At 43.0% G+C, this 26,382-nt stretch overlaps 1 protein-coding gene across 1 annotated transcript in view; it reads left to right on the top strand.

Moving 5' to 3' along the window:
• Positions 1-22,969, top strand: part of LOC117679393 (DEP domain-containing mTOR-interacting protein-like) — a 47,167-nt gene extending 24,198 nt beyond the window's left edge. Inside the window, exons 3-9 of the mRNA XM_087889018.1 lie at positions 5,408-5,531; positions 8,290-8,468; positions 9,823-10,008; positions 12,855-12,995; positions 17,428-17,498; positions 20,061-20,165; positions 21,659-22,969. Of these exons, the coding sequence (XP_087745144.1) occupies positions 5,408-5,531; positions 8,290-8,468; positions 9,823-10,008; positions 12,855-12,995; positions 17,428-17,498; positions 20,061-20,165; positions 21,659-21,784 (932 nt within the window). The 3' untranslated portion in view covers positions 21,785-22,969. The remainder of the gene's footprint in view (positions 1-5,407; positions 5,532-8,289; positions 8,469-9,822; positions 10,009-12,854; positions 12,996-17,427; positions 17,499-20,060; positions 20,166-21,658) is intronic.
• The last annotated feature ends 3,413 nt before the right edge of the window (positions 22,970-26,382 follow it).

The following is a 26,382-nucleotide window of genomic DNA, read 5'->3' as shown; positions in this document are numbered from 1 at the left end:
GTGGAGTCTTCTTGGAACTGTTGAAAGGACTGTGTCGTAGACTGGAGATAGATGATGTTGTATCCCTCCCCCTCTGTTGAGAGAGGGCTGTTCAATTTTGACATGGATGGCCTCTTTGACCCCTCTTTCAACAAAGAGGGGTCCACATTTTGGACAGAGAAGACAGCTGGTTTTCATGGCCTGGATGACTGAGAATCTTCCTAGACTTCTAGATGAGGATGGAGTCCACCTCTTTGTCTGTTCTGAACAGAGCTTGCTGTTTGAGGTGGAGTCCATGAGCCAATGCTTAATTCCACCTTTTAGGACTTGCCTACAGCTTCCATCATCTTTTGACAATTATTGTTGTTCAGTTGCTAAGTCTTCGTGACCCCATGGACCACAGCATGTCACCCCCATCCCTACCCTGTCCTTTGCCGTCTCCTGTGGTTTGCCCAAATTCATGTTCATTGTGTTGATGAGACCATCTAACCATCTCATCCTCTGCCGTCCTCTACTCCTTTTGCCTTCCATCTTCTCTGACATCAGGGGGCTTCTCCTCCCTCCTCATTTGGTGGCCAAAATATTGGAGCTTCAGCTTCAGGATCTGTCCTTCCAAAGGACAGCCAGGGTTCATTTCCTTTAGGATTGACTGATTGGATCCCCTTGCAGTCCATGGGACATCCCTATTTTGATGACCACAGCAGATACATCAAGTTCTTCTATATACAACTATATCAACTTCTATATAAGTTCTTCTGTGTAGATTGCTTATTTAGTATCCATGACTATCACTAAGTGTTGTATCTCATGTTTTATGATGAATGTATTTTTACAACGACTATGATAATGATCTATCACTATTGTTGTATGTACACTAAGAGCTTATGCGCCGGAGACAAATTCCTTGTGTGTCTAATCACACTTGGCCAATAAAGAATTCTAAATTAGTGTTTCTCAACCTTGGAAGCTTGAAGATGGGTGGACTTCAATTCCCAGAATCCCCCAGCCAGCGCTGCTGGCTGGGGGATTCTGGGAATTGAAGTCCACCCATCTTCAAGCTACCAAGGTTGAGAAACACTGTTCTAAATACTTTCTGGTGCACTACAGGTTTGACTTACGACCACAAATGAGCCCAAAATTTCCATTGCTAAGCAAGACACTTGCTAAGTAGTTTGTGCTCCATTTTACGACCTTTTTTTGTCACTGTTGTTAAATGAATCATAGGATGGTTAAGAGAATCTGGCTTCCCTCATTGCCTCTGGTTGTCAGAAGCCATCTGGAAAGGTTACAAATGGTAACCTATCAATCAGAATAGAGCTACAAGGGATCTTGGAGGTCTTCTAGTCCAACTCCCTGCTCCCTGCTTTCTTGTAGCCTGGGGAGGACAAAAACAGCCTTCCCTACCCCTCCGAAGGCCCTCTGGAGGCAGGAAATGGCCAGTTTCCTGACTTCCGGTGGGCCCAAAAGGCCCGAAAATCAGCTGGCTGGCTCGCGCATGCGCACCATAGCTGAGCTAGGGCAACGCTTGCGTGCCCACCGATATGGCTCAGTGTGCCACCTGTGGCACGCGTGCCATAGGTTCGCCATCACAGTCCTATACCATTTCAGATAAGTAGCTGTCTTCTCCCAGTGATGAAGCACTCACAACTTCTGGAGGCAAGCTGTTCCACTGGTTAATTGTCCTTAATTCAAGATTGCTTCTCTCTTCGATTAGTTTCCATCCATTGTTTCTTCTCCTGGCCTCTGGTGCTTTGGAAAATAAATAATAAGCCCCCTCCTCTTGGTGGCATCCTCTTAGATCACATGACCCCAGGACAATGCAAATGTCACAAATCCATACCATCTATCCCATCATCATAGGATCACCTTTTGAGACCTTATGACAAGCAAAGTCAATGAGAAAGCCAGATTTACTTAACAACCGTGTTACCAGGGGTGAAATGCTCCCGGTTTGGACCAGATCGCCCGATCCGGTAGCGATGGAGGCGGGCGGTTCGGAGAACCAGTAGCAAAAATCCCTGCCCCCCCCATTGCCCAGCTGATCCGTGCAATCCTCAGAGGCTTTTTTTTTAATTTTTAAAAGCATTTTTTCTACAACCTCTTTGGCCGAAAAAATGCTTTTAAAAGCCTCTGATGATCCCAGCTGATCCGTGCAATCCTCAGAGGCTTTTTTTAAAATTTTTAAAAGCATTTTTTCTATAACCTCTTTGGCCGAAAAAATGCTTTTAAAAGTAAAAAGAAAGCCTCTGATGATCGCGCGGCTCAGCTGGGATTGTCAGAGGCTTTTAAAAGCATTTTTTTCTGCAACCTCTTCAGCCAAAGAGATTATAGAAAAAAATGTTTTTAAAGGGGAAAAAAAGCCTCTGCCGATCAGGCAAGTCAGCTGGGATCGTCAGAGGCTTTAAAGCATTTTTTTAACAACCCCTTCAGCCGAAGAGGTCGTAGAAAAAATGGTTTTAAAAGTAAAAAAAAAAAAAAAAGTTGGCCACGCCCACTCAGTCATATTACACCCCCCTCACCAAGCCACGCCCACAGAACCAGTAGTAACAAATTTTACATTTCACCACTGCATGTTACTAACATATCAACTGCAGCGAATCACTTAACAACGGCGACAAGAAAGGACGTAAAATGAGGCAAAGCTCACTTAACAACCGTCTCGCTCAGCAACGGAAATTTTAGGCTCAATTGTGGTCGTATGTTTAGGACTACCTGTACATTCAAAAGCGTCATATGTACTGTAAACCCTTTTCCAAGTTCAGTAATGAGTTGGTAGATAAAAAGAGCAAGGAGGGCGATTTAATGGACGGGGCCATCTGTTCTCCAATGGGGGGAATGTTTGCAGATCTGTCCCTCCTGCCTGAATTTACCGCAGCTCGGTAAACATTAAGTTTTATTCAGCCTGCTGCAGATCCATCTGCAAATAAATGAAATGCTGCTATGGGGCTCTAAGGGAAGTGCAATTGGTTTAGGGTTAATTATTAACACTCACAGAGCCAGTTTGGCATAGCGGTGAAAGCATCAGGCGTGAAACTGGGAGACAGTGAGTTCTAATCCTGCCTTGGATACATATATAAGATAAACCAAATTAAAGCAAAATAAAATGAACTGATTCATCATAATCTCTGTCTTATCTTTTAGTGAAAGCATCTAATCTTTCTATCTCTATCTATCTATCTATCTATCTATCTATCTATCTATCTATCTATCTATCTCTATCTATCTCTCTATCTCTCTATCTATCTACTATCTGTCATCTATTTATCATTTATCTATCATCTATCTATCATTTATCTATCTATCAGATGATAGATAGATAGATGATGGCTAGATAGATAGGTAGGTAGGTTGATGATAGATAGAGATAGGTAGGTAGGTAGATGATAGATAGATAGAAAGAAAGAAAGATAGATAGATAGATAGTATCTATCTGTCTGTCTGTCTGTCTGTCTTTCTATCTATCTATCTATCTATCTATCTATCTATCTATCTAATAGATAGATGATAGATAGAAAGATAGATAGATAGTATCTGTCTGTCTGTCTATCTATCTATCTTTCTTTCTATCTTTCTATCTTCTACCTACCTATCTATCATCTATCTATCTATCTATCTATCTATCTATCTATCTATCTATCTATCCATCCATCCATCCATCCATCCATCCATCCATCCATCCAGGGGTGGGTTCTAAATTTTGTTACTACCGGTTCTGTGGATGTAGCTTATTTTGTGGGCGTGGCTTGTGGGGGGGGGTTTAATGTGACTGGGAGGGCGTGGCCAACTTTTTTTTTTTTACTTTTAAAAGCATTTTTTCTACAACCTGAAGAGGTTGCTGAAAAAAATGCTTTTAGAAGCCTCTGACGATCAGGCAACACAGCTGGGATCGCCAGAGGCTTTTAAAGGCATTTTTTCCCCCCTGCAACCTCTTCGGCCAAAGAGGCTATAGAAAAAATGATTTTAAAAGCCTCTAAGATCCCAGCTGAGACACGCGATCATCAGAGGCCTTTTTCTTAACTTTTAAAAGCATTTTTTCAGCTGAAGAGGTTGTAGAAAAAATACTTTTAAAAGTAAAAAAGAAAAAAAGCCTCTGATGAGATGGGCGGGGTAAGCGAGCGGCGACTGGGCCGGGGATCGATTTGGGGGCGTGGCCAGCCAATGTTATTACTGATTCGCCGAACTACTACAAATTTTTACTACCAGTTCTTGCGAACTGGTGTGAACCGGGAGCAACCCATCACTCTATCTATCTATCTATCTATCTATCTATCTATCTATCTATCTATCTATCATTTATCTATCTATCATCTCAGATAGATAGATAGATGATAGATAGATAACTGATAGATAGATAGATAGATAAATGATAGATAGATAAATGATAGATAGATAAATGATAGATAGATAGATAAATGATAGATAGATAAATGATAGATAGATAGATAGATAAATGATAGATAGATAGATAAATGATAGATAGATAAATGATAGATAGATAGATAGATAGATAAATGATAGATAGATAAATGATAGATAGATAGATGATAGATAGATAGATAGATAAATAATAGATAGATAGATAGGTGATAGATAAATGATAGGTAGTTAGATGATAGATAGATAAATGATAGATAGATAGATGATAGATAGATAGATGATAGATAGATAGATAAATGATAGATAGATAGGTGATAGATAAATGATAGATAGTTAAGATGATAGATAGATAGATAAATGATAGATAGATAGATAGGTGATAGATAAATGATAGGTAGTTAGATGATAGATAGATGATAGATAGATAAATGATAGATAGATAGATAGTATCTATCTGTCTGTCTGTCTGTCTGTCTATCTATCTGTCTATAGATACACACACACACACACACACACACACACACACACACACACAGTCCTTGACTTACAGCCACAAATGAGCCCAAAATTTCTGTTGCTAAGTGAGACATTTGTTAAATGAGTTTGGCCCGTTTTACGACTTTACTTGCCACAGTTATTAAGTGAAGCATTGCATTTGTTAAGTTAGTAACCTGATTGTTAAGTGAATCTGGCTTCCCCCTTGACTTTGCTTGTCAGAAGGTCACAAAAGGGGATCATGTGACCCAGGGACACTGCAACCGTCATAAATATGAATCAGTTGCCAAGCGGTTAAATTTTGATCACATGGCCATGGGGATACTGCAATGGTCGCAAGTCTGAAAAACGGTCATAAGTCACTTTTTCCAGTGCCATTGTAACTTCCAACGGTCACTAAATGAACTGTTGTAAGTCGAGGACTCCCTGTATCATACCAAATGTAACCTGGCATTTTTGTCTCTGTTGGAGGCCAGCCTGCTTTTGGGGGAGCGAATGGTCTGACTTGGGCCTCAAAGCTTGGAAGGGGCTAAGACTTGTCTTAAACGCTTTTCAGTGTGTGACGAACATTCGGACTACAAGGACGCTAAGCTGCTCTATCGCTTCCGCAAGGATGATGGGACCTTCCCGCTCAACAAGGAAGTCAAGGTGTTCCTGAGAGGACAAAGCCTCTACGAGACGTACGTGAGCCCTCCAGCCTTCCTGGTCTCCGGAGGTTTCGGTGGAGACCCATGAACTACAGTTCCCTGGGCTTTAATTTTGAGGGGATAGGAAAGGAGATAAATGGGAATTCCTTCCTTCCTTCCTTCCTTCTTCCTCCCTCCCTCCCTCTCTTATTTCTTCCCATCTCTTCCCTCCCTCCCTTCTTCCCATCTCCTCCCTTCCTCCCTCCCTCCCTTTCTTCCTTCCTTCCCTCCCTCCCTCCCTTTCTTCTTTCTTCCCATCTCTTCCCTCCCTCCTTCCCTCCTTCCCTCTCTTCTTTCTTCCCATCTCCTCCCTCCCTCTCTCCCTTTCTTCCTTCCTTCCTTCCCTCTCTCTCATCTCCTTTCTTAATCTCATCTCCTCTCTCCCTCCTTATTTCCCATTTCCTTCCTCCCTCCCTCTCTCCCTTTCTTCTTTCTTCCCATTTCCTCCCTTCTCTCCCTCCCTCTCTTCTTTTCTTTCTTTTTTTTTTTAAATTTGATTTATATGCCGCCCTTCTCCGGAGACTCAGGGCGGCTTACAATGCGCTAAGCAATAGCCTTCATGCTTTTGTATATTTATACAAAGTCAGCTTATTGCCCCCACAAACTGGGTCCTCAATTTACCTATCTTAGAAAGGATGGAAGGCTGAGTCAACCTTGAGCCTTGGCGAGATTCGAACCTGCAGTAATTGCAGGCAGCTGTTCTTAATAACAGGGTGCTTTAGACCACTGTACTACTAAGGCTCTTCCCATCTCCTCCCTCCCTCCCTCCCTATCCTCCCTCCCTCTCATCTCCTTTCTTCCTCTCATCTCCTCCCTCCTTATTTCCCATCTCCTCCCTCCCTCCCCCTCTTCCTTTCCTCCCTCCCTCCCTCTCATCTCCTTTCTTCCTCTCATCTCCTCCCTCCCTCCTTATTTCCTATCTCCTTCCACCTTTCCTTCTTCCCTCCCTTTTTGGGAAGGAAGGAAGGAAGGAAGGAAGGAAGGAAGGAAGGAAGGAAGGAAGGAAGGAAGAAAGAAAGAAAGAAAGAAAGAAAGAAAGAAAGAAAGAAAGAAAGAAAGAAAGAAAGAAAGAAAGAAAGAAAGAAAGAAAGAAAGAAAGAAGGCATGAAAATTGACTGGGTGACTTTGGGCCAATCACCAGGAGATTATGAGTTCTAGTCCCACTTTAGGCACGCAAGCCAGCTGGGTGATTTGAGGCCCAGCCATCCTCTCTTTCAGCCCAATCCACCTCACAGGGTTGTTGTTGTGAGGAAAATAGGAGGAGGAAAGAGCATTAGGCTTGTTCACTGCCTTGAATTATTTATAAAAAATAATTTTAAAAAATCTCTAAGTGACTATGCAAAGGTAGGACGAAATGCCAAAATTTGCTGCTGCAGAGCTGGCAATTATCCCCCCCCCCCACTCTTCAGTCATTGTCATTATTGGTGTCACTGAGGGAAGAAAACGGCAGGGACTAGTCACTTTGGTAGCATTCGGAGCATTGATCTGAGGACTAATTCAGGCACTTTTTCAGGAGCCAAAAAGCCTGACTGGAAGGCCCAAAAATTAAAGCAATAAATAGAGGAATAAAATAGGCCTGCACTGCCCTCCAGTGGTGATAGATGAATTAGAATCCTTCTGAAACTCTTTATAGACAAGCTCATTTCTGCCACCTCGTTTTTTCATTTGACACTGCTTGGAATTACAGGTGGTCCTCGTTTAGTGACCGTTCAAAATTATAATGGCACTGAAAAAAAAAGTGATAGGCCTCTAGGCCAGTTTTGCTCAAACTTGACAACTTTAAGTTGTCTGGACTTCATCTCCCAGAAGTCCCCAGCCAGCCACTGAGATTCTTTCCAACTCTATGATTCCATTTTTTATTTTCTTTTTACTTTTAAAACAATTTTTCTACAACCTCTTCGGTGAAGAGGTTTTTAAAAAATGCTTTCAAAAGGCTCTGACAATCCCAGCTGAGTTGCCTGATCGGCAGAGGGTTTTTAAAAAATCCTCTGCCGATCAGGCAACTCAGCTGGGATCGTCAGAGGCATTTAAAAGAAAAAAAAAGCCTCTGATGATCGAGCGGCTCAGCTGGGCATGTGGGGGGGCAGGGATTTTTGCTACTGGTTCTCCGAACCACCTGCCTCCATCGCTACCGGATTGGATGATCCGGTCTGAACCGGGAGCATTTCACCCCTGGTCCCTCGGCTAAGAAACAGAGATGAGCAGTGCCCCCTAGAGTCAGAATCAACTTTACCTTTTTTTTCCTTTATCCTTCCTTACCTGACTGCTAAAGTACAGGTAGTCCTCGATTTACGACCACAAATTGAGTGCAAAATTTCTGTGGTTAGAGTGACACCTTGGCGAAGCGGGTTTTGCCCCATTTTATGACCTTTCTTGCTATAGTTGTTAAGTGGATCACTGCAGCTGTTAAATTAGTAACACACAGCTGTTAAGGGAATCTGACTTCCTGATTGATTAACTCGTCAGAAGGTCGCAAAAGGGGATCGTGTGATCCCGGGACACTGCAGCCGTCATAAATATGAACCAGTGTCCAAGCGTCTGAATTTTGATCAAGTGTGAAAAATGCTCATGAGTCACTTTTTTCAGTGCCGTAGTAAATTCGAATGGTCACTCAATGAACTGCTGTAAATTGAGGACCACACATACTACTGCCCAATTGGACCTGGATTTGCTGCATGTCTGAATAGGATTTGTGGTTTGTTTAACTCAGGAGCTATCCTTGTTTCGGTGTCTTCTTGTCTGTTGACTGTAGGCTGATTGGCATGGACAACTCCATTCTCAAAGCCAGAGAAGAGAACCTGGTTAAATACCAGAGGAGCTTTTTGGGGTGTGAGATGGTTGACTGGCTGGTGGAGGAAGGGGAGGTTGCCAACCGGAAAGAAGCTACGGAGCTCTGCCAAACCCTCCTTGAACATGGGATTATCCAGCAAGGTATACGCCACCGGAAATATCCATGAGAAGTTGCCGCACGAGACTGAATAAGGGATAGAAGAAAATATTTGTAGCTGAGGATTGAACTGTAGGTTTCTTGGTCCTCTCTGAGTTGGGTGGTTTTCTTACAAACATTTCTTTACCAAACTAGGTAATATCATCAGTAGCAGTGGTGGAATTCAACATTTTTCACTACTGGTTCTGTGGGCGTGGCTTGGTGGGCGTGGTGTGGCTTGGTGGGTGCGGCTTGGTGGGCGTGGCAGGGAAAGGATACTGCAAAATCCCACCCCACTCCAGGGGAAAGATATTGCAAAATCTCCATTCCCACCCCACTCTGGGGCCAGCCAGAGGTGGTATTTGCCGGTTCTCCGAACTACTCAAAATTTTCGCTACCGGTTCTCCAGAAGCTGTCAGAATCTGCTGAATGGCACCCGTGGTTAGTAGGGAATGGGGTTTGCACTGATAACCAGTTCTTGCACTTATGACCAGGGGTGAAATGCTGCCGGTTCGGACCGGATCGCCCGATCTGGTAGCGATGGAGGCGGGTGGTTCGGAGAACCGGTAGCAAAAATCCCTGCCCCTCCCCCCACATGCCCAGCTGAGTCACACAATCATCAGAGGCTTTTTTTTTTTTACTTTAAAAGCATTTTTTCTACAACCTCTTTGGCCGAAAAAATGCTTTTAAAAGTAAAAAAAAAAAAGCCTCTGATGATCGCGCGGCTCAGCTGGGATCATCAAAGGCTTTTAAAAGAAAAAAAACCCTTTTTTTCTTTTAAAAGCCTCTGACGATCCAAGCTGAGTTGCCTGATCGTCAGAGGCATTTAAAAGAAAAAAAGTCTCTGCCGATCAGGCAACTCAGCTGGGATCGTCAGAGCCTTTTGAAAGCATTTTTTTTTAACAACCTCTTCGCCGAAGAGGTTGTATAAAAAAATGGTTTTAAAAGTAAAAAACAGAAAAAAATTTGGCCACGCCCACGCAGTCACATTACCCCACCCCCCACCAAGCCACGCCCACAGAACCGGTAGTAACAAATCTTAGATTTCACCACTGCTTATGACCATTACAGCATCCCCACAGTCATGTGATCAACATTCGGGCGCTGGATAACCAGCATGTATTTCTGAAGGTTGCAGCATCTCCATGGTCATGTGGCTGCTATTGTGACCTTCCCAGGATCTTCTTACAAGGAAAACCAACGCCAGTTGCCAAATTTTGATCACGCAACCATGGAGATGCTGCAATGGACGTTAAGTGTGAACAAACGGTCATTTTTTCAGTGCCGCTGTAACTTTGAATGGTCACTAAACGAATGGCTGGAGGTCAAGGACTACCGGTATGCTCTTTCTTTCCACAGTCTCCGCTCAGTGCCATTTTTATGACCGGGATCTCCTCTACCAGTTTCGTATCAATTTCCGCCGTAGGAGGCGACTCACAGAACTGCTCAGTGAAAGTTTGCACAGGTCACTTTCGGACAGTCCCGACAGCCCCTTCTGTCTCCGCAAGCTCAACCCCGAGCAAGACCCCTCCAGCTTCTTGTCAGGTACCTGCATCTGAAGATATTGAGGGGGAGTGGGGCAGGAAGGAAATAGGAGAAGGAGGAAAGGAAGGAAGGAAGGAAGGAAGGAGAGGGGGGAGGAGTGGAGAGGAAAAAGAAGGAAAGAGGGGAGGAAGGAAAGAGAAGAGAGAAGTAGAAGAAAAAAGAAGGGAAAGGAAAGGAAAGGAAAGAAGGAGGGAGGAAAGAAAGAGAAGGGAGAAGTAGAGGAAAAGAAAAGAAAAGAAAGGAAAGGGAGGAAAGGAAAGGAAAGTGGGAAGGAGGGAGGAAAGAGAAAGGAGCAGCAGAAGAAAGGAAAAGAAAAGAAAGGAAAGGGAGAAAAATAGGAAAGGAAAAGAAAAGAAAGGAAAGGAAAGGGAGAAAAATAGGAGGAAAGGAAAGGAAAGAGGGAGGGAGGGAGGAAGGAAAGAGAAGGGAGAAGTAGAGGAAAGAAGGAAAGGAAAAGAGGAGGAAGGAAAGAGAAGGGAGGACAGGGAAGGGAAGGGAAGGAGAGAGGGTTGGAAAGAAAGAGAACGGAGAAGTAGAGGAAAGGAAAAGAAAAGAAAGGAAAGGGAGAAAAATAGGAGGAAAGGAAAAGAAAAGAAAGGAAAGGGAGAAAAATAGGAGAAAAGGAAAAGAAAAGAAAAGAAAGGAAACGGAGAAAAATAGGAGGAAAGGAAAGAGGGAGGGAGGAAAGAGAAGGGAGAAGTAGAGGGAAGAAGGAAAGAAAAGGAAGAAGAACGAAAGAGAAGGGAGAAGTAGAGGAAAGGGAAGGGAAGGGGAGAGGGTTGGAAAGAAAGAGAAGGGAGAAGTAGAGGAAAGGAAAAGAAAAGAAAGGAGGGAGAAAAATAGGAGGAAAGGAAAGGAAGAAGAAAGGAAGGAAAGTGGGGAGGAAGGTGCAAGGGTGAAGGAGGAATAGAAGAAAATGAAGGAAAGAGCAGGAGGAGGAAGGAGAAGGAGTGAGGAAAAGAAAGGCGAAGGAGAAGAAGGAAGGAAGGAGAAGGAAGGAGGAATAGAGAAGGACAAATATCCCTTGAATAAGACATCCCTCTGGTTCCCTTATCCAGCTCTACCTCTTCATTTACCCCAGCACTTCTGGAATGACTATTTTATCTCTCCATGAAAACAATTCTGCTATCATTGGCATTCCTTAGATGATGGATTTAAAAAAAATAATAATTAAATGTTGTAAGACACCTGCCATCACCTATGTGTGAATTGGGCTGGAATACCCATTTATTTAATACATAAATGCATACATGCATATACATGCATGAAAAACCAATTTTGGAAAAACTGCACATTCCTAATATTCTCACGTTTGTTTGTTTTTTCCTGCTTTGCAAATCGTATTCTCCAAATAAAGGAGAATCTGCCAAAGCCTGGGCTTGTATACTTTCTCCATTAACGGCCTGCGGAAAATATGCATGCTTGTTTGAACATGTTTCACCCAAAGTATTCGATTTTGCTCCTACTTTTTAAAAATTTTTTTAATAATGACACATTTGGGCCAAACAAATTGCCGTAATATCATATAGAGGTTGTGCAGGTTTTCTTCAAGGCATGCATTCCAGAATACATTTTATTGAATATATTTCCTTGAATAGCTATAGAAAAGAGAACTGTGAATGTCAACAAAACAGTTTGGGGAAAAAAAAATGATTTTCAGGAGGCAGGTGGCTGGTGGTTAAGGAACCATGCCGGGCAGATGTCAATTGAATATATTTTTGCACGAAAATTTGAAATCGGGACAAATTCTCCCTTATCTCAGCTCCTGGCCCTCAATTTGCTTAGAATAGCAAGGCAGGCTAGGCTCTAAGGCCTGAGCTACAACAAATCCATTTATATTTTCACCCTGTGCTCTTATTGCTATGACTACAATTTGCCCAGATTCAGAAAAGAATGCTATTTATTAATCTGGAAAGGCTAAAGAAATAAAACTCGTTTCACAGCAGAATGTGAAATGCTGCAGTTTTGGTCAAATGCCGCATAAATTTACAGACAGAGAGACAGACACACCCAAGAGAAAGAAAAAAACAATACAGGAACCCAACATCCAAATATTTATTTTATTTTATTTTATTTTATTTTATTTTATTTTATTTTATTTTATTTTATTTTATTTTATTTTATTTTATTTTATTTTATTTTATTTATATACCGCCCTTCTCCCAAAGGGACTCAGGGCGGCGTACAGCCAGCACAAAACACACAAATATAAAATTTAAAAACAATTTAAAAAAATATTAAATAGTTTGGCCCATATCTAATTAAAATAAAACCACCCGATTTAGACATTTAAAAATTAAGAATTGACCATTAAAAAATTTAAAAAATTAGGCCAGCCCGCCTTGTTGGAATAAAAGCGTCTTGAGGGCCTGGCGGAAAGTGCGTAAGTCGGGAATCCTCCGCATCTCGGGGGGGCAATTCGTTCCAGAGGGCAGGAGCCCCCACAGAGAAGGCTGTATAACATAGGTTATAAAAATGCGTAATAAGTGCTTAAAAATAAGTGAAAAAGTAGAATGGAAAAAACCATAGGGGACCATAGACCTATCTTTACCGTGCATATTAGTCTTTTAGCCATAATAAGGGTGTGGAGCAGTGGTGGGTTGCCCTCGGTTTGGACCGGTTCACAAGAACCGGTAGTAAAACCGGCAGGAGGCCCGCCGACCACCCTGGATGTCATCATCGGCGATCTGTGCATGCGCAGAAGCTTCGCGAGCGCGAGCGGGATCCCAATCCCGTTGCAAACCGGTAGTAAAGCTAAGTAGAACCCACCCCTGTTGTGGAGAATCCATTTGCATTGTCCAGTGGTCAATGTCTCTGCACTAAGCATGACACTGTTTATTTTTCAGTCCAAACTAATAAGGAAATCAAAATTGTCTCGGCTGTCCGAAGAAGCAGTGTGACCTCCTTGGCTGGAGGATCCAGTCTCTATTACAACCTCTCCCCAAACCTGGGACTGGTGCCTGCTGTGGAGTGCAATCCTAAATCTGGTGAGCCATTCTTCCTTATGTCTACGGAGGTTCTCAGTCCTCCAGGTCCTGGTTGTCCCAAAGGTGCTTTTTTTTTTTCCAAGAGGCAACCGGACTTTCTGGTTTTTCTTTGAAGACGTTTCGCTTCCCCTCCAAGAAGCTTCTTCAGCTCTGTCACCCAAGAAGCTTCTTCATTCTTCCTTACGTTTACTTTTCTTTTTTAAAAAAGTGGAACATGAAAGAAGAGGCGGCCTCACAGGTGGTGATTGTATAGAGGTAATCCTCGACTTACAACCATTTGTTTAGTGTCTGTTCAAAGTTTATTTATTTATTTATTTATTTATTTATTTATTTATTTATTTATTTATTTATTTATTTATTTATTGGTTCGATTTATATGCCGCCCTTCTCCGGAGACTCAGGGGGGCTTACAATGCGTTAAGCAATACTTACCTTCATACTTTTTTTTTTTTTATAAATACTTTATTGAATTTTCCAATTTTTTAAAAGACAATGTACAATCACAATCTTGATCCGAGGTGCAATGTTTACACATTTCATAGATCAAACCTTAAGTGGATTCCATCCATAACTATACAATATACAGTTCTATACAATTCTCTACATTTCTATTCAATTAAGTCTATTTCGGGTGTCTAACAAATCGTAGCCTATTATCATATTTTTATCCTATTCTTTAACCAGTTATACCAAATTCCCCATACTTCGTAGTACTTAGAGTTCTCTTCATTTTTTAGCTCGCTCGTCAATTTGGCCATCTCTGCGCACTCTAGAATTTTATTTATTAATGTTTCTTCAGAGGGGGTAGAGTTGGATTTCCAGAGTTTCGCAAAGGCTAATCTAGCCGCAGTAATAATTTGAATTGCCAGTTGGGTTTTATTGTTGTCGAGACCATCTTCAATCATACCTAAGAGGAAGGATTCCGGGGCCAGGGCTATCTCTTGTCCCATTATTTCCGAGAGCCAGCGTCGAATCTTTAACCAAAACTTTTTGGTCTCAGGGCAAGTCCACCACAGATGGTAAAAGGTGCCGACCGTCTTTCCACATTTCCAACATAAAGCAGAGGAATTTGGAAATATTTTGGCCAGCCTGTCCGGGGCTAGGTACCACCTATGCAACATTTTGTAGTGATTTTCCCTGAATGTTACCGATTTCGTTATTTTGAGATTTCTGTTCCAAGCTATCTCCCAGTCATTGAAATTAAGGCCATATCCTAAGTTTTTCTCCCAAATGCTTAGCTGATTTTTAGCTATCGTCTCGGCTCTATCCTCATCTAATATAAAGTTATAGATTTTCGATAGCATTTTCTTATCTGGTCCCCAAATAATTTTGTCAAAGTATCCATATTTCATTTCAATACCACATTTATCTCTATCTTCTTGAAATCTAGACTTAATCTGAAGATATTTCCACCAATCCAGAATAAACCCCTGGTCCCTCAATACTTCCAAGGGTTTGAGCTTCCCTTCTTCATCCAAGATATCCTTATATGTGCCCATTTTATAGTTCGCTCTTCTATTTGGGGCCACTAGAGCATCCATAATCGACAACCAGCTAGGAACCTTAATATATATCTTCTGTCTAATTTCCAGCCACGTACGGATCAATGTCTCTCTAATTTTATGTTTATAGAAATGAGTTTTCTTCCTATCCTTTATATCCCAGAGGTAAGCGTGCCATCCTTCAAGGAGATCGTGTCCTTCTAGTGTCAAAATTCTACCTTCTTGTAATTTGATCCACTCCTTTATCCAAATTATTTTTGCCGCCTTTTGATATAATTCCCAGTCAGGGAGCCCGAACCCTCCCAAATTTCTTTTCCCTTGAAGTGTCTTGAGAGAAATCCTCGATTTCTTACCCTCCCACAAAAAATTCCTGATATGTTTATTCAGATCCAAAAAAATTTTTTTATCTAGTGATATCGGTATATTTTGAAATAGAAATAGAAATTTCGGTAAAATATTCATTTTGATCGCCGCAATTTTACCAGTCAGGGACAATTTAAGCCTCCTCCACCTATCAAGGTCTTGATTAGTTTTCTGCAATAAAGGGATATAGTTATCATCTTTTAATGAAGAAAGTCTCGCCGTAATCCATATTCCCAGATATTTTATCTTCTTAACTACCTGGAGGCCTAGTAAATCTTCTAATTCTTTCGTTTGTAGGTTTGTCATATTTTTCACAATTATTTTGGTTTTGTTCTTATTAAGTTTAAGGCCCGCGACTTCTCTATAATTCTGAACTTCCTGCATTATTTTTGAGCCGGTGTCTAATGGGTCTTCTATTATGAAGGCAACGTCGTCCGCAAAAGCCTGTGTTTTAAATATTTCCTTCCTAATCTTCAAGCCTTTGATATTTTCATTAGTTCTAATCCTTCTAAGTAAGACCTCTAATGCTAGAATGTAAAGTAAGGGGGATAGGGGACATCCCTGCCTAACTCCTCTTTGGATCTGAAATGTCTGGGTTCTGTCTCCGTTAACTAATATATTTGCCCTCTGATTTTGGTAAATATTCTCTATCATCCTCCTAAAATTAGTCCCGAATCCCATTAGATCTATTTGGTTTATCATGAAGGTCCAATTCAGATTGTCGAATGCCTTTTGGGCATCGACAAACATTAAAGCCATCTGTTTTCCAGGGTGTTGTTCATAATATTCAATGGTATTTAGGACTGTTCTCAAATTGTCTCTAATCTGTCTCCCTGGGAGAAAACCATTTTGATCCTTATGTATCCATCGGTTTAGAATTTTCTTGAATCTCTCCGCTATTATAGTCATAAATAATTTGTAATCTGCGTTAAGCAGTGAGATAGGTCTATAGTTGGAGATCTGCTTCGGGTCGGCACCTTCTTTCAAAATGATCGTCAGGTACGCTTCCCTCCAGGAGTCTGGGATTGTTATGCCAGCAATAACATCATTTAGAATTTCTAACAAACAAACCCCAGGCCCTGATGGTCTCCCCGGAGAACTATATCAAAAACTTGATGATGCTCTGAAACTGGAATTGTTAGAAAGCCTTCATACTTTTGTATATACCTGCTTAGTAGGGCTTTCGCCCCCCCCCTAAGCGGTGTTCTATTTTATACAAAGTCAGCTTGTTGCCCCCACAAACCGGGTCCTCATTTTACCTACCTCAAAAGCATGGAAGGCTGAGTCAACCTTGAGCCTGGTGAGATTCGAACTTGCAGTAATTGCAGGCAGCTCGTGCTACTTAACAGCACTTTAGTCTGCTGCGCCACCAAGGCACAAAGTTAAAACAGCACTGAAAAAAACCTGACTTATGACCATTTTTCACATTGAATGACCCTTGTAGCGTCCCCACGGTCACATGATCCAAATCTGGAATCCCCTTTTGCGACCTTATGACTAGCAAAGTCACTGGGATGAAGCCAGATTCACTTAACAGCCGTGTTACTTACTTAACAACCTCAGTGATTCACTTAACAACTGTGTCAAGGAAGGTCATAAAATGGGGGCAAAACTCACTTAACAAGTGTCTGGCTCAGCAACTGAAATTTTGGGCTGTAAGTCGATGACTACCTGTAATGTAACAGGTAGACAGGTAACAGATCTGCCTATGATATTTTCCCATTTCCTTTTTTTTAAAAAAATCTTTATTAAATTTCAAAGTCAAACGTTAAAATACAAGCGAACATAACAGGGAAAGGGAATAGCAAAACCAGGAGTGAAATGCTCCCGGTTCAGACCGATCCGGTAGCGATGGAGGCGGGTGGTTCGGAGAACTGGTAGCAAAAATCCCTGCCCCCCCCAATGCCCAGCTGAGCTGCATGATCATCAGAGGCTTTTAAAAAAAAATTTAAAAGCATTTTTTCTCCAACCTCTTCGGCCGAAAAAATGCTTTTAAAAGTAAAAAAAAAAAAGCCTCTGATGATTGCATGGCTCAGCTGGGATCATCAGAGGCTTTTAAAAGCATTTTTTTTACAACCTCTTTAAGAGGTTGTAAAAAAAATGGTTTTAAAAGTAAAAAAAAAAAGTTGGCCACGCCCACCCAGTCACATTACCCCCCCCCCACCAAGCCACGCCCACAGAACCGGTAGTAACAGATTTTACATTTCACCATTGATCAAAACAAATTATAAAAGTGACCAATAATTACAACCAACATTTTGAAGGGTCTGCAACTTTCTTTTAGTTTTAAAGATAATCAGTAACGATTTATTGATTTGTTCATTAAATTTATGTGCTGTCTATCTCGCCTAGAGATTCAACAACCACCTTCTAAATTTAAGCAAATAATACCAATATTTTTAGAATACTACTGTAATAATCAACTTTCTAAAATACCCATATTCCTTCTCTTAATCTTAATGCAACTGAGAATAAATTGTCAAATGTGATTATTTGAAAAGCTAGAATATCTCTCTCATCCAATCCAATCCAATCCAATCTTCAATTTTTCTCCCTTTCCACGCAAGTCTTGAAGAAACCTGTCACCAATGAAGAACTTCTGACACCCGGAGCACCTTATATCAAGAAAACACTGACAGTGAGTCTATAGGTCACCAAGTTAGCTTTGTGGCAGAAATCCATCTTTCTGGCTGTGAGTTGTAACTCAGAACATGCCTTACTGTCGGTATTTGTAGATAAAAGTTTCACCTCACTGCCAGGTCATTTCCTACTGAAGTGATGGACACATCCATGTCACGTCTTTGACAAATGGTGGGATCAATCATCTTCCATTCTTTTATTTCAGCAGGGCTTTTGATTTCTCAGTCTATCTCAGTCTTGGCCGCTCTAAAAAGTGTGGACTTCGACTCCCAGAATTCCCCAGCCAGCTGGGAAATTGAAGTCCACACCTCTCAGAGAGACCAAGGTGGAGAAATACTGCTCTATTTTAAGACTGGTGGTCTGCCACCCAAGCGGGGGGTGGTGGGTATTTCTACTTACCTTTACTACTGGTTCGCAACAGGATTGGGTTTCTGAGTATGCACAGATCACTGATGACGACATCCGGGGTGGTGGGCGGGGCCTCCCTCTGGTTTTACTACCGGTTCCTGCGAACCGGTCCGAACCGGGGGCAACCCACCACTGCACCCAAGTGGTAATGATGCAGGGGTGAAATGCTACCGGTTCGGACCGGTTCTCCCGAACCAGTAGTAAAAAATGCTACCGGTTCGGGCGAACCTGTATTTCCGACGATCAGCTGGGCGACGATCAGCTTTGACGTGTGATTTATATTAGCTAGAATCGTCGGATTTCCTGCTTTCTAGCTAATCTAAATCGCGTGGCACAGCGGATTCCACCCCCCTCTCGCTGTTCTACTTACCTTTGCAGACTCGGAAGGCTTCAAAATGTTCCTTTTTTAGTGCTGCGCGGGCACGCCTCAGGCACGCATGCATGCAAAGCGTGCGCTCGGTAGCAGACTCACAGAACCGGTAGCAGACTTCAGAGGATTTCACCGCTGTAATGATGGTACTTTTTCATAGAATCAACCAAGGATGACCTACCCAGTTTCCCATCCTTAATTTTGGAGGACTTTGTGGAAACACCCATATATTTTTCTCAATATGGGTATCAGAGTCATTTGCCATTGGCCTTTTTTCCAAGATGCATCTTGACTTCCTATCCTACTGTAGCCTGGGGTTTCCTAGGCTTTCCTGTCTGAGTCCATCCAGGCCCAACCATGTTGAGTTTCCAAACACAGACAAAGTCTGTAGAAGTATTGGCCAAAGGAAGAATCAAGCAATAACGTTTTGTGGATATATAGATAAAGTTGGCTGCTTCTTCTTCTTCTTCTTCTTCTTCTTCTTCTTCTTCTTCTTCTTCTTCTTCTTCTTCTTCTTCTTCTTCTTCTTCTTCTTCTTCTTCTTCTTCTTCTTCTTCTTCTTCTCTTCCTCCTCCTCCTCCTCCCTCCTCTTCCTCCTCCCTTCCTCCTCCCCTCCTCCTCCTCCTCCTTCCTCCTCTTCCTCTTCCTCCTCCCTTCCTCCTCCCCTGCTCCTCCTCCTCCTTCTCCTCCTCCTTCCTCCTCTTCCTCTTCCTCCTCCCCTCCTCCTCCTCCCCTCCTCCTCTTTCTCCCTCCTCCTCCTCCTCCTTCCTCCTCTTCCTCCTCCTCCTCCCTTCCTCCTCCCCTCCTCTTCCTCCATCTCCTTCTCCTTCCTCCCCCTCCTCCCCCTCTCCCTCCCTCCTCTTCCTCTTCCGTTCCTCCTCCCCTCCTCCATCTCCTTCTCCTTCCTCCCCCTCCTCCCCTCCTCCTCCCTCCTCTTCCTCCTCCTCCCTCCTCTTCCTCCTCCCTTCCTCCTCCCCTCCTCCTCCTCCTTCTCCTCCTCCTTCCTCCTCTTCCTCGTCCTCCTCCCTTCCTCCTCCCCTCCTCCTCCTCCTCCTTCTCCTCCTCCTTCCTCCTCTTCCTCTTCCTCCTCCCCTCCTCCTCCTCCCCTCCTCCTCTTTCTCCCTCCTCCTCCTCCTCCTTCCTCCTCTTCCTCCTCCTCCTCCCTTCCTCCTCCCCTCCTCTTCCTCCATCTCCTTCTCCTTCCTCCCCCTCCTCCCCCTCTCCCTCCCTCCTCTTCCTCTTCCGTTCCTCCTCCCCTCCTCCATCTCCTTCTCCTTCCTCCCCCTCCTCCCCTCCTCCTCCCTCCTCTTCCTCCTCCTCCCTCCTCTTCCTCCTCCCTTCCTCCTCCCCTCCTCCTCCTCCTTCTCCTCCTCCTTCCTCCTCTTCCTCGTCCTCCTCCCTTCCTCCTCCCCTCCTCCTCCTCCTCCTTCTCCTCCTCCTTCCTCCTATTCCTCTTCCTCCTCCCCTCCTCCTCCTCCCCTCCTCCTCTTTCTCCCTCCTCCTCCTCCTCCTCCTTCCTCCTCTTCCTCCTCCTCCTCCCTTCCTCCTCCCCTCCTCTTCCTCCATCTCCTTCTCCTTCCTCCCCCTCCTCCCCCTCTCCCTCCCTCCTCTTCCTCTTCCCTTCCTCCTCCCCTCCTCCATCTCCTTCTCCTTCCTCCCCCTCCTCCCCTCCTCCTCCCTCCTCTTCCTCCCTCCTCCCCTCCTCCTCCTCCTCTTTCTCATCCCTTCCTCCTCCTCCTCTATCATCTCCTTCCTCCTCCTTGTTTACCTTCTCATTTGCAGATTGTAGGGGATGCAGTTGGCTGGGGTTTTGTAGTCCGTGGAGGTCAGCCATGCCACATCCAAGCCGTAGATCCAGGAGGACCAGCTGCTGCTGCTGGCATGAAGGTACTACATTTGAGTCTCATGAATTAGGTATATAGGATCTTCATCTCTGATTCCTTTCCCAGACAAAGGACCTTCCATCCATCATGTTTTATCAGATTGGGAGGTGGAAAACTTCCTAGCATGGACAGGAAGCTGATATTGCCCTTTCTCTTGGAGGACCGGGCCAGCCATGCTCCAGTGATCCAAACTCAAATGAATTTAGCGCCTGGGAAATCTTTACTTTCAATACTAGCGCCTGGAATCTTTACTATCCCAGACATCTCCAGCTTGCCTAGAATTATGGGTTTCATGGTTATTTTCTTGCAAACATTTCATGACCCAACTAGATAACATCATCAGTGCTAGAAGGGAGTGGGGTTTACTTTCTGTTTATGTACAAGTGGCTTGCCCTGTCAGTGTTGGTGAGAAGATTCCTGGTAGTTTCTTGTCTGTCTGTCTGTCTGTCTGTCTGTCTGTCTGTCTGTTTGTTTATCGTATGTCTAAACTGCCCATCTCCCTCAAGGATTAGCCTGTGTAGTGTTTGTTTCTTTGAGTTCCTTGATTGGGGCACTTCCCAGCATCCTTAGTTTAAGGATTATCTTTCCAAGGAATGCTGAGTATTCTACTAGCTGACGGAACGTTGTTACTACTGGGGGGCAGTAGAAGATAGAAGTAGAAGAGAGATAGATGAGACGTAGATACAGTAGTGGTCAGAATTGTGGAAACCTTTTGGGAAAAGTGTATTTTCTAAAACTAGCTAATAACACCACTTTTTTGGGGGGAGTAGTACCATAAAATTATATATCAATGGAAAGATAATTTAATCAAGAATGTCATGCAATCACTTTTATGAAGGATTTACTTTTAGAATAGAAGTTACAGTATAAAGAAGAAAAGTGAAACATGTAGAAAAAATTAGATATACAAAAATTATCACCATGGAAAAAATCAGATATGCAAAAATGATCACCATGTCAGCTAATCCTTAGTTGGGTAACCTTTAGCATGAATTATGGCCTTACAATGTCTTCCCATGGAGTGAACCAAGTCTTTGAGTTCTGCAGCTGTTATAATGTGAAACCAAGATTGAATGATGGCTCCTATTAACTGGGTTTTATTGCTGAGTCACTTCTGACTAACAAGTTTCTTTAGTCTGCTCCACAGATTTTCAATTGGGTTAAGGTCTGGGCTATTCCCAGGCCATTCCAGCAGTGGAATAGGATTATCTTGAAACTCCCCAAAAAAAAAAAAAAAAAAAAGTGGTGTTATTAGCCATCAAACCTCAAAAATACACTTTTCCCAAAAGGTTTCCACAATTTTGGCCACTACTGTAGATAGATGAGACATAGATAGATGATAGATTAGTAGATAGATATAAGATAGATACACGAGAGAGATGAGAGAGAGAGTGAAAGAGCGAAAGAGAGAGAAGAGAGAGAGAGAGAGAGGGATGATAGATAAAGTGTTGTTTAGTTCAGGGGTGTTTTACTCGTCTCTGTTTCTTCCTCTTTCAGGTCTGCCAATTTGTCTACTCAGTGAATGGAATGTATGTTTTACATTTGGATTATCAGACTGTGAGCAACCTCATTGTGACAGGACCTCGGACTCTGGTGCTCGAAGTTATGGAAGGAGATGAATGAAGTCACCTCCTCCCTGTCTCCCCAACATTTTGAGATCAGCATCCACTTTGCCAGCTGTGGAAGATCCAATCCTTGTCCTTGAACCCTAAAAAACATTGGATGGGTTCCCCCCCCCCACTTATATCTATTACCTTCTCAACCTCAGCAAGATGTATGGACTTCATGTCTGGCTGGGGAATTCTGGGAGTTGAAGTCCACACATCTTAAAGTTGCCAAGGTTGAGATACACTGAGGAAGTGAGGAACAAAGAAGAGGAACTCAAGCAGGGGAGAAATCCAGCAGGTTCTGGAGAACCAGTGGCGGAAATTTTGAATAGTTTGGAGAACCAGTGAATACCACCTCTGGCTGGCCCCAGAGTGGGGTGGGAATGGAGATTTTGGAATATCCTTCCCCCAGGAGTGGGGAGGGAATGGGGATTTTGCAATATCCTTCCCCCAGGAGTAGGGAGGGAATGGGGATTTTGCAGTATCCTTCCCCTGCCACGCTCACCAAGCCACGCCACGCCACGCCACGCCACGCCTACCAAGCCATGCCCACAGAACCGGTAGTAAAAAAAATTTGGATTTCACCACTGGTGCGAACATACCAGAGGTGGTATTCAGCAGGTTCTGACCAGTTCTGGAGAACTGGTAGCGGAAATTTTGAGTAGTTCAGAGAACTGGTAAATACCACCTCTGACTGGCCCCGCCCCCATCTATTCTCTGCCTCCCGAGTCCCAGCTGGTCAGGAGAAAATGGAGATTTTGCAGCAACCTTCCCATGGAGTGGGGTGGGAATGGAGATTTTACAGTATCCTTCCCCTGCCATGCCCACCAAGCCACGCCCACTAAGCCACACCCACAGAACTGGTAGTAAAAAATTTTGAAACCCATCACTGGTACATACGTGGAAGGCATTTTTGGTGCATGGCGAACCGGTGGTAAAATTATGTAAAACTCACCTCTGATGAAATTATTATTTTTCCCCCCCTGGCCCAGAGAAATTGATAGGAATTTGGACCAACATACCGTTCTGTCAATCCCTGGATCGTTTTCAACTAACAAAGCACAGTTTGGAAACTTGGCTTCGTAGCAAGAATCAAAATATTGCCCTTCACATCTCCAGCTCTTGATTTCAAGTCTGAACATTGTCTTGTCTTTCAACTGACACCCGAAATCCGAGGGGGAAAATAAAATTAAAAGCGTTTTGTAATGTGATATTTCTTTAATTTTCTCCATGACCACGGAACAGCGTGCACGAAGGTTGATGACGTGATTGTTATTTGAAGTTAAGACACTCGTTCAAGGGACATAATAAATGTGGAAAGAGGAATAGAATAGAATAGAATAGAATAGAATAGAATAGAATAGAATAGAATAGAATAGAATAGAACAGAACAGAACAGAATAGAATAGAATAGAATAGAATAGAATTTTTATTGGCCAAGTGTGATTGGACACACAAGGAATTTCTCTTGGTGCATAGGCTCTCAGTATACATAAAAGAAAATATATGTTCATCAAGAATCATAAGGTACAACACCTAATGATAGTCATAGGGTACAAATAAGCAATCAGGAAACAATATCAATATAAATCGTAAGGATACAAGCAACAAAATTACAGTCATACAGTCATTAGTGGAAGGAGATGGGTGATGGGAACAATGAGAAGATTAATAGTAGTGCAGACTTAATAACTAGTTTGACAGTGTTGAGGGAATTATTTATTTAGCAGAGTGATGGCATTCGGGAAAAAACTGTCCTTGTGTCTCGTTGTTCTGGTGTGCAGTGCTCTATAGCGTTGTTTTGAGGGTAGGAGTTGGAACAGTTTATGTCCAGGATGCGAGGAGTCCGTAAATATTTTCACAGGCCTCTTTTTGCCTCGTGCAGTATACAAGTCCTCAGTGGAAGGCAGGTTAGTAGCCATTGTTTTTTCTGCAGTTCTAATTATCCTCTGAAGTCTGCGTCTGTCTTGTTGGGTTGCAGAGCCAAACCAGACAGTTATAGAGGTGCAGAGGTGCGGGATAGAAAATACTGACCTGCAGATTCAGTAGAGGTAGTCCTCGATTTACAACCGGTATTGGGACCAGAGTTTCCGTTCTTAAGCAAAGCGGTTGTTAAGTGAGACATGCCCAATTTTACGACCCTTTTTCCCCCCACGGTTGTTAAGCAAATCACTGCAGTTAAACGCATCACACAAGTACAAGTACAAGTAAGCTTTATTGCGGTCAGAGACCAAATTAAAATAGACAAAGAAAGGGAGCATATTTTACAAATATGGATAGATCGTGGGACAGTACACCATCTACTGCCTCAAATACAATCTGTACTGTCAATGCTGGTGACACAGTTGTTAAGTGAATCTAGCTCACCCCATCAGAAGGCAGCCGGGTATGTTGCAACAGGTGATCATGTGACTCTGGAATACTGAAACTGTCATAAGTACATGCCAGTTGCCAAGCATCTTGAATTTTGATCAGGTGACCATGAGGCTACCGTCATGGTTGTGCGAGTACTGTAAGTTGCTTTTTAAAATGCCATTGCAATGTTGAACGGTTGCTGAAGAATGGTTGTAAATTGGGGACTACCTTATTGTCAAATGAGCTGTTTCTCCCATAGTAATTTTTTACTTAGTCTCCAACATACTTGTTGGAAATCTATAGCCGTTCCAGATGTTGCTGAAGTATAGTCCTTGACTTATGACCACAACTGAGCCCAAAATTTCCATTGTTAAGCCTTGGTAAGACCACACTTGGAATATTGCATCCAGTTTTGGTCACCACACTCTAAAAAAGATGTTGAGACTCTGGAAAGAGTGCAGAGAAGAGCAACAAAGAGGATTAGGGGACTGGAGACTAAAAGATATGAAGAACGGTTGCAGGAACTGGGCCTGGCTAGTCTAGTGAAGAAAAGGACCAGGGGAGACACGTTAGCAGTGTTCCAGTATCTCAGGGGCTGCCACAGAGAGGAGGGGTCAAGTTAGTTCCAAAACACCGGACAAGGAATAATGGATGGAAACTGAACAAGGAGAGATTCATCCTGGAAATAAAGAGAAGTTTTCTGACAGTGAGAACCATCAACCATCAACCGATGGAACAGAAGTTGCCTTCGGAAGTTGTGGGAGCTTCATCACTGGAGGCTTTCAAGAAGAGACTGGACTGCCATCTGTCAGAAATGGTGTAGGGTCTCCTGCTTGGGTGGGGGGTTGGACTAGATGACCTACAAGATCCCTTCCAATCATGTTATTCTGAACTTGGGAGTGGTGAGCTAGACCGGCTGAAGAAGAAATTTCCCGACAGAACAATTAACCAGTGGAACAGCTTGCCTCCAGAAGTTATGGTGCTCTAACCCTGGAGAATTTTAAGAAGAGATTGGACAACCCTTTGCCTGAAATGAGATAGGGTCTCCGCTTGAGCAGGGGTTTGGACTAGAAGACCTCCAAGGTCCCTTCCAACTCCGTTACTCTGTCAAAAGCTGACCTCCAACAACTTCCACAATTTTCCCATCTGTTTTCTTCTCGCTGCTTCTTCTTCTTCCTTTCTGCTGAAAAACAAACGTGTCTCTTAAGAATCCATCAGGGCATGTCATTGTGTGCCATTTGCCGTGATTTCATGTTGCTTCTATTTTTAGAGTGTCAAAAGAATGACCTTTTTTTAGGCTCTTCAGTAGGAATTGGTGGATAGATAAGGGGCAGGGGGTGTGGCTAGTCTCACACACACACACACACACACACACACACACACACACACGCATGCACAAATATCATTCATCTCAATACTTTCTTTGACTAAATCCGCCACTGTCATTAGCTGGATTTGTCTGCTCGGATGGCCAGGAATAGAAAATTCCACCCGGAATTAACATAGCAAGGCTGGTGGGGACCACATCCGGTCCTCTTGGGTTCCGCTGAATTTTTCACGAAGGGCTTTTCAGAAACCCTGAAAGCAAGGATTTTTAATTTAAAAAAACAAAACAAAACAATCCTGGATCTCTTCCGCCGATGAATGAATTAGTTGGCCTCATCACTTCTTGCTTTTAGAAATCCTCCCAAATCATCTCCTAAGTAACATGCCTACGTTGTAAGCTTCCCAGAGTTTAGAATAGAATAAGAGAGTTGGAAGGGACCTTGGAGGTCTTCTAGTCCAACCCCCTGCTTAGGCAGGAAACCCTACACCACTTCAGACAAATGGTTATCCAACATCTTCTTAAAAACATCCAGTGTTGGAGCATCCATAACTTCTGGAGGCAAGTTGTTCCACTGATGAATTGTTCTCACTGTCAGGGAATTCCTCCATAATTCTAAGTTGCTTCTCTCCTTATTAGTTTCCATCACCTTCAGGTGCTTTCTCTGTGACAGCCCCCCCAAGTCCTGGAAGATAGCTGTCTCATCATCCTTGGTCCTTCTCTTCATTAGACTTACGGTCAAGAAATTTCTCCTTAGTTCTAGGGTGCTTCTCTCCTTCATTCATTTCATTCATTCATTTTCATTTTTCATTTATTGGATTTATATACCGCCCTACTCCTGAAGGACTCAGGGCGGTGAACAGCCACAAAATAAAACACATAAATACAAAATTTAAAAACAGAATAAAACCGAATTAAACAATTTGGCCGAGACA

This window comes from Pantherophis guttatus, chromosome 3 (assembly GCF_059756535.1).
Source record: "Pantherophis guttatus breed Tessera chromosome 3, ASM5975653v1, whole genome shotgun sequence".
NCBI classification, from domain to species: domain Eukaryota; kingdom Metazoa; phylum Chordata; class Lepidosauria; order Squamata; family Colubridae; genus Pantherophis; species Pantherophis guttatus.
Note: the sequence above shows the minus strand (reverse complement) of the source record. Positions and strands in the feature narration are given on the sequence as shown.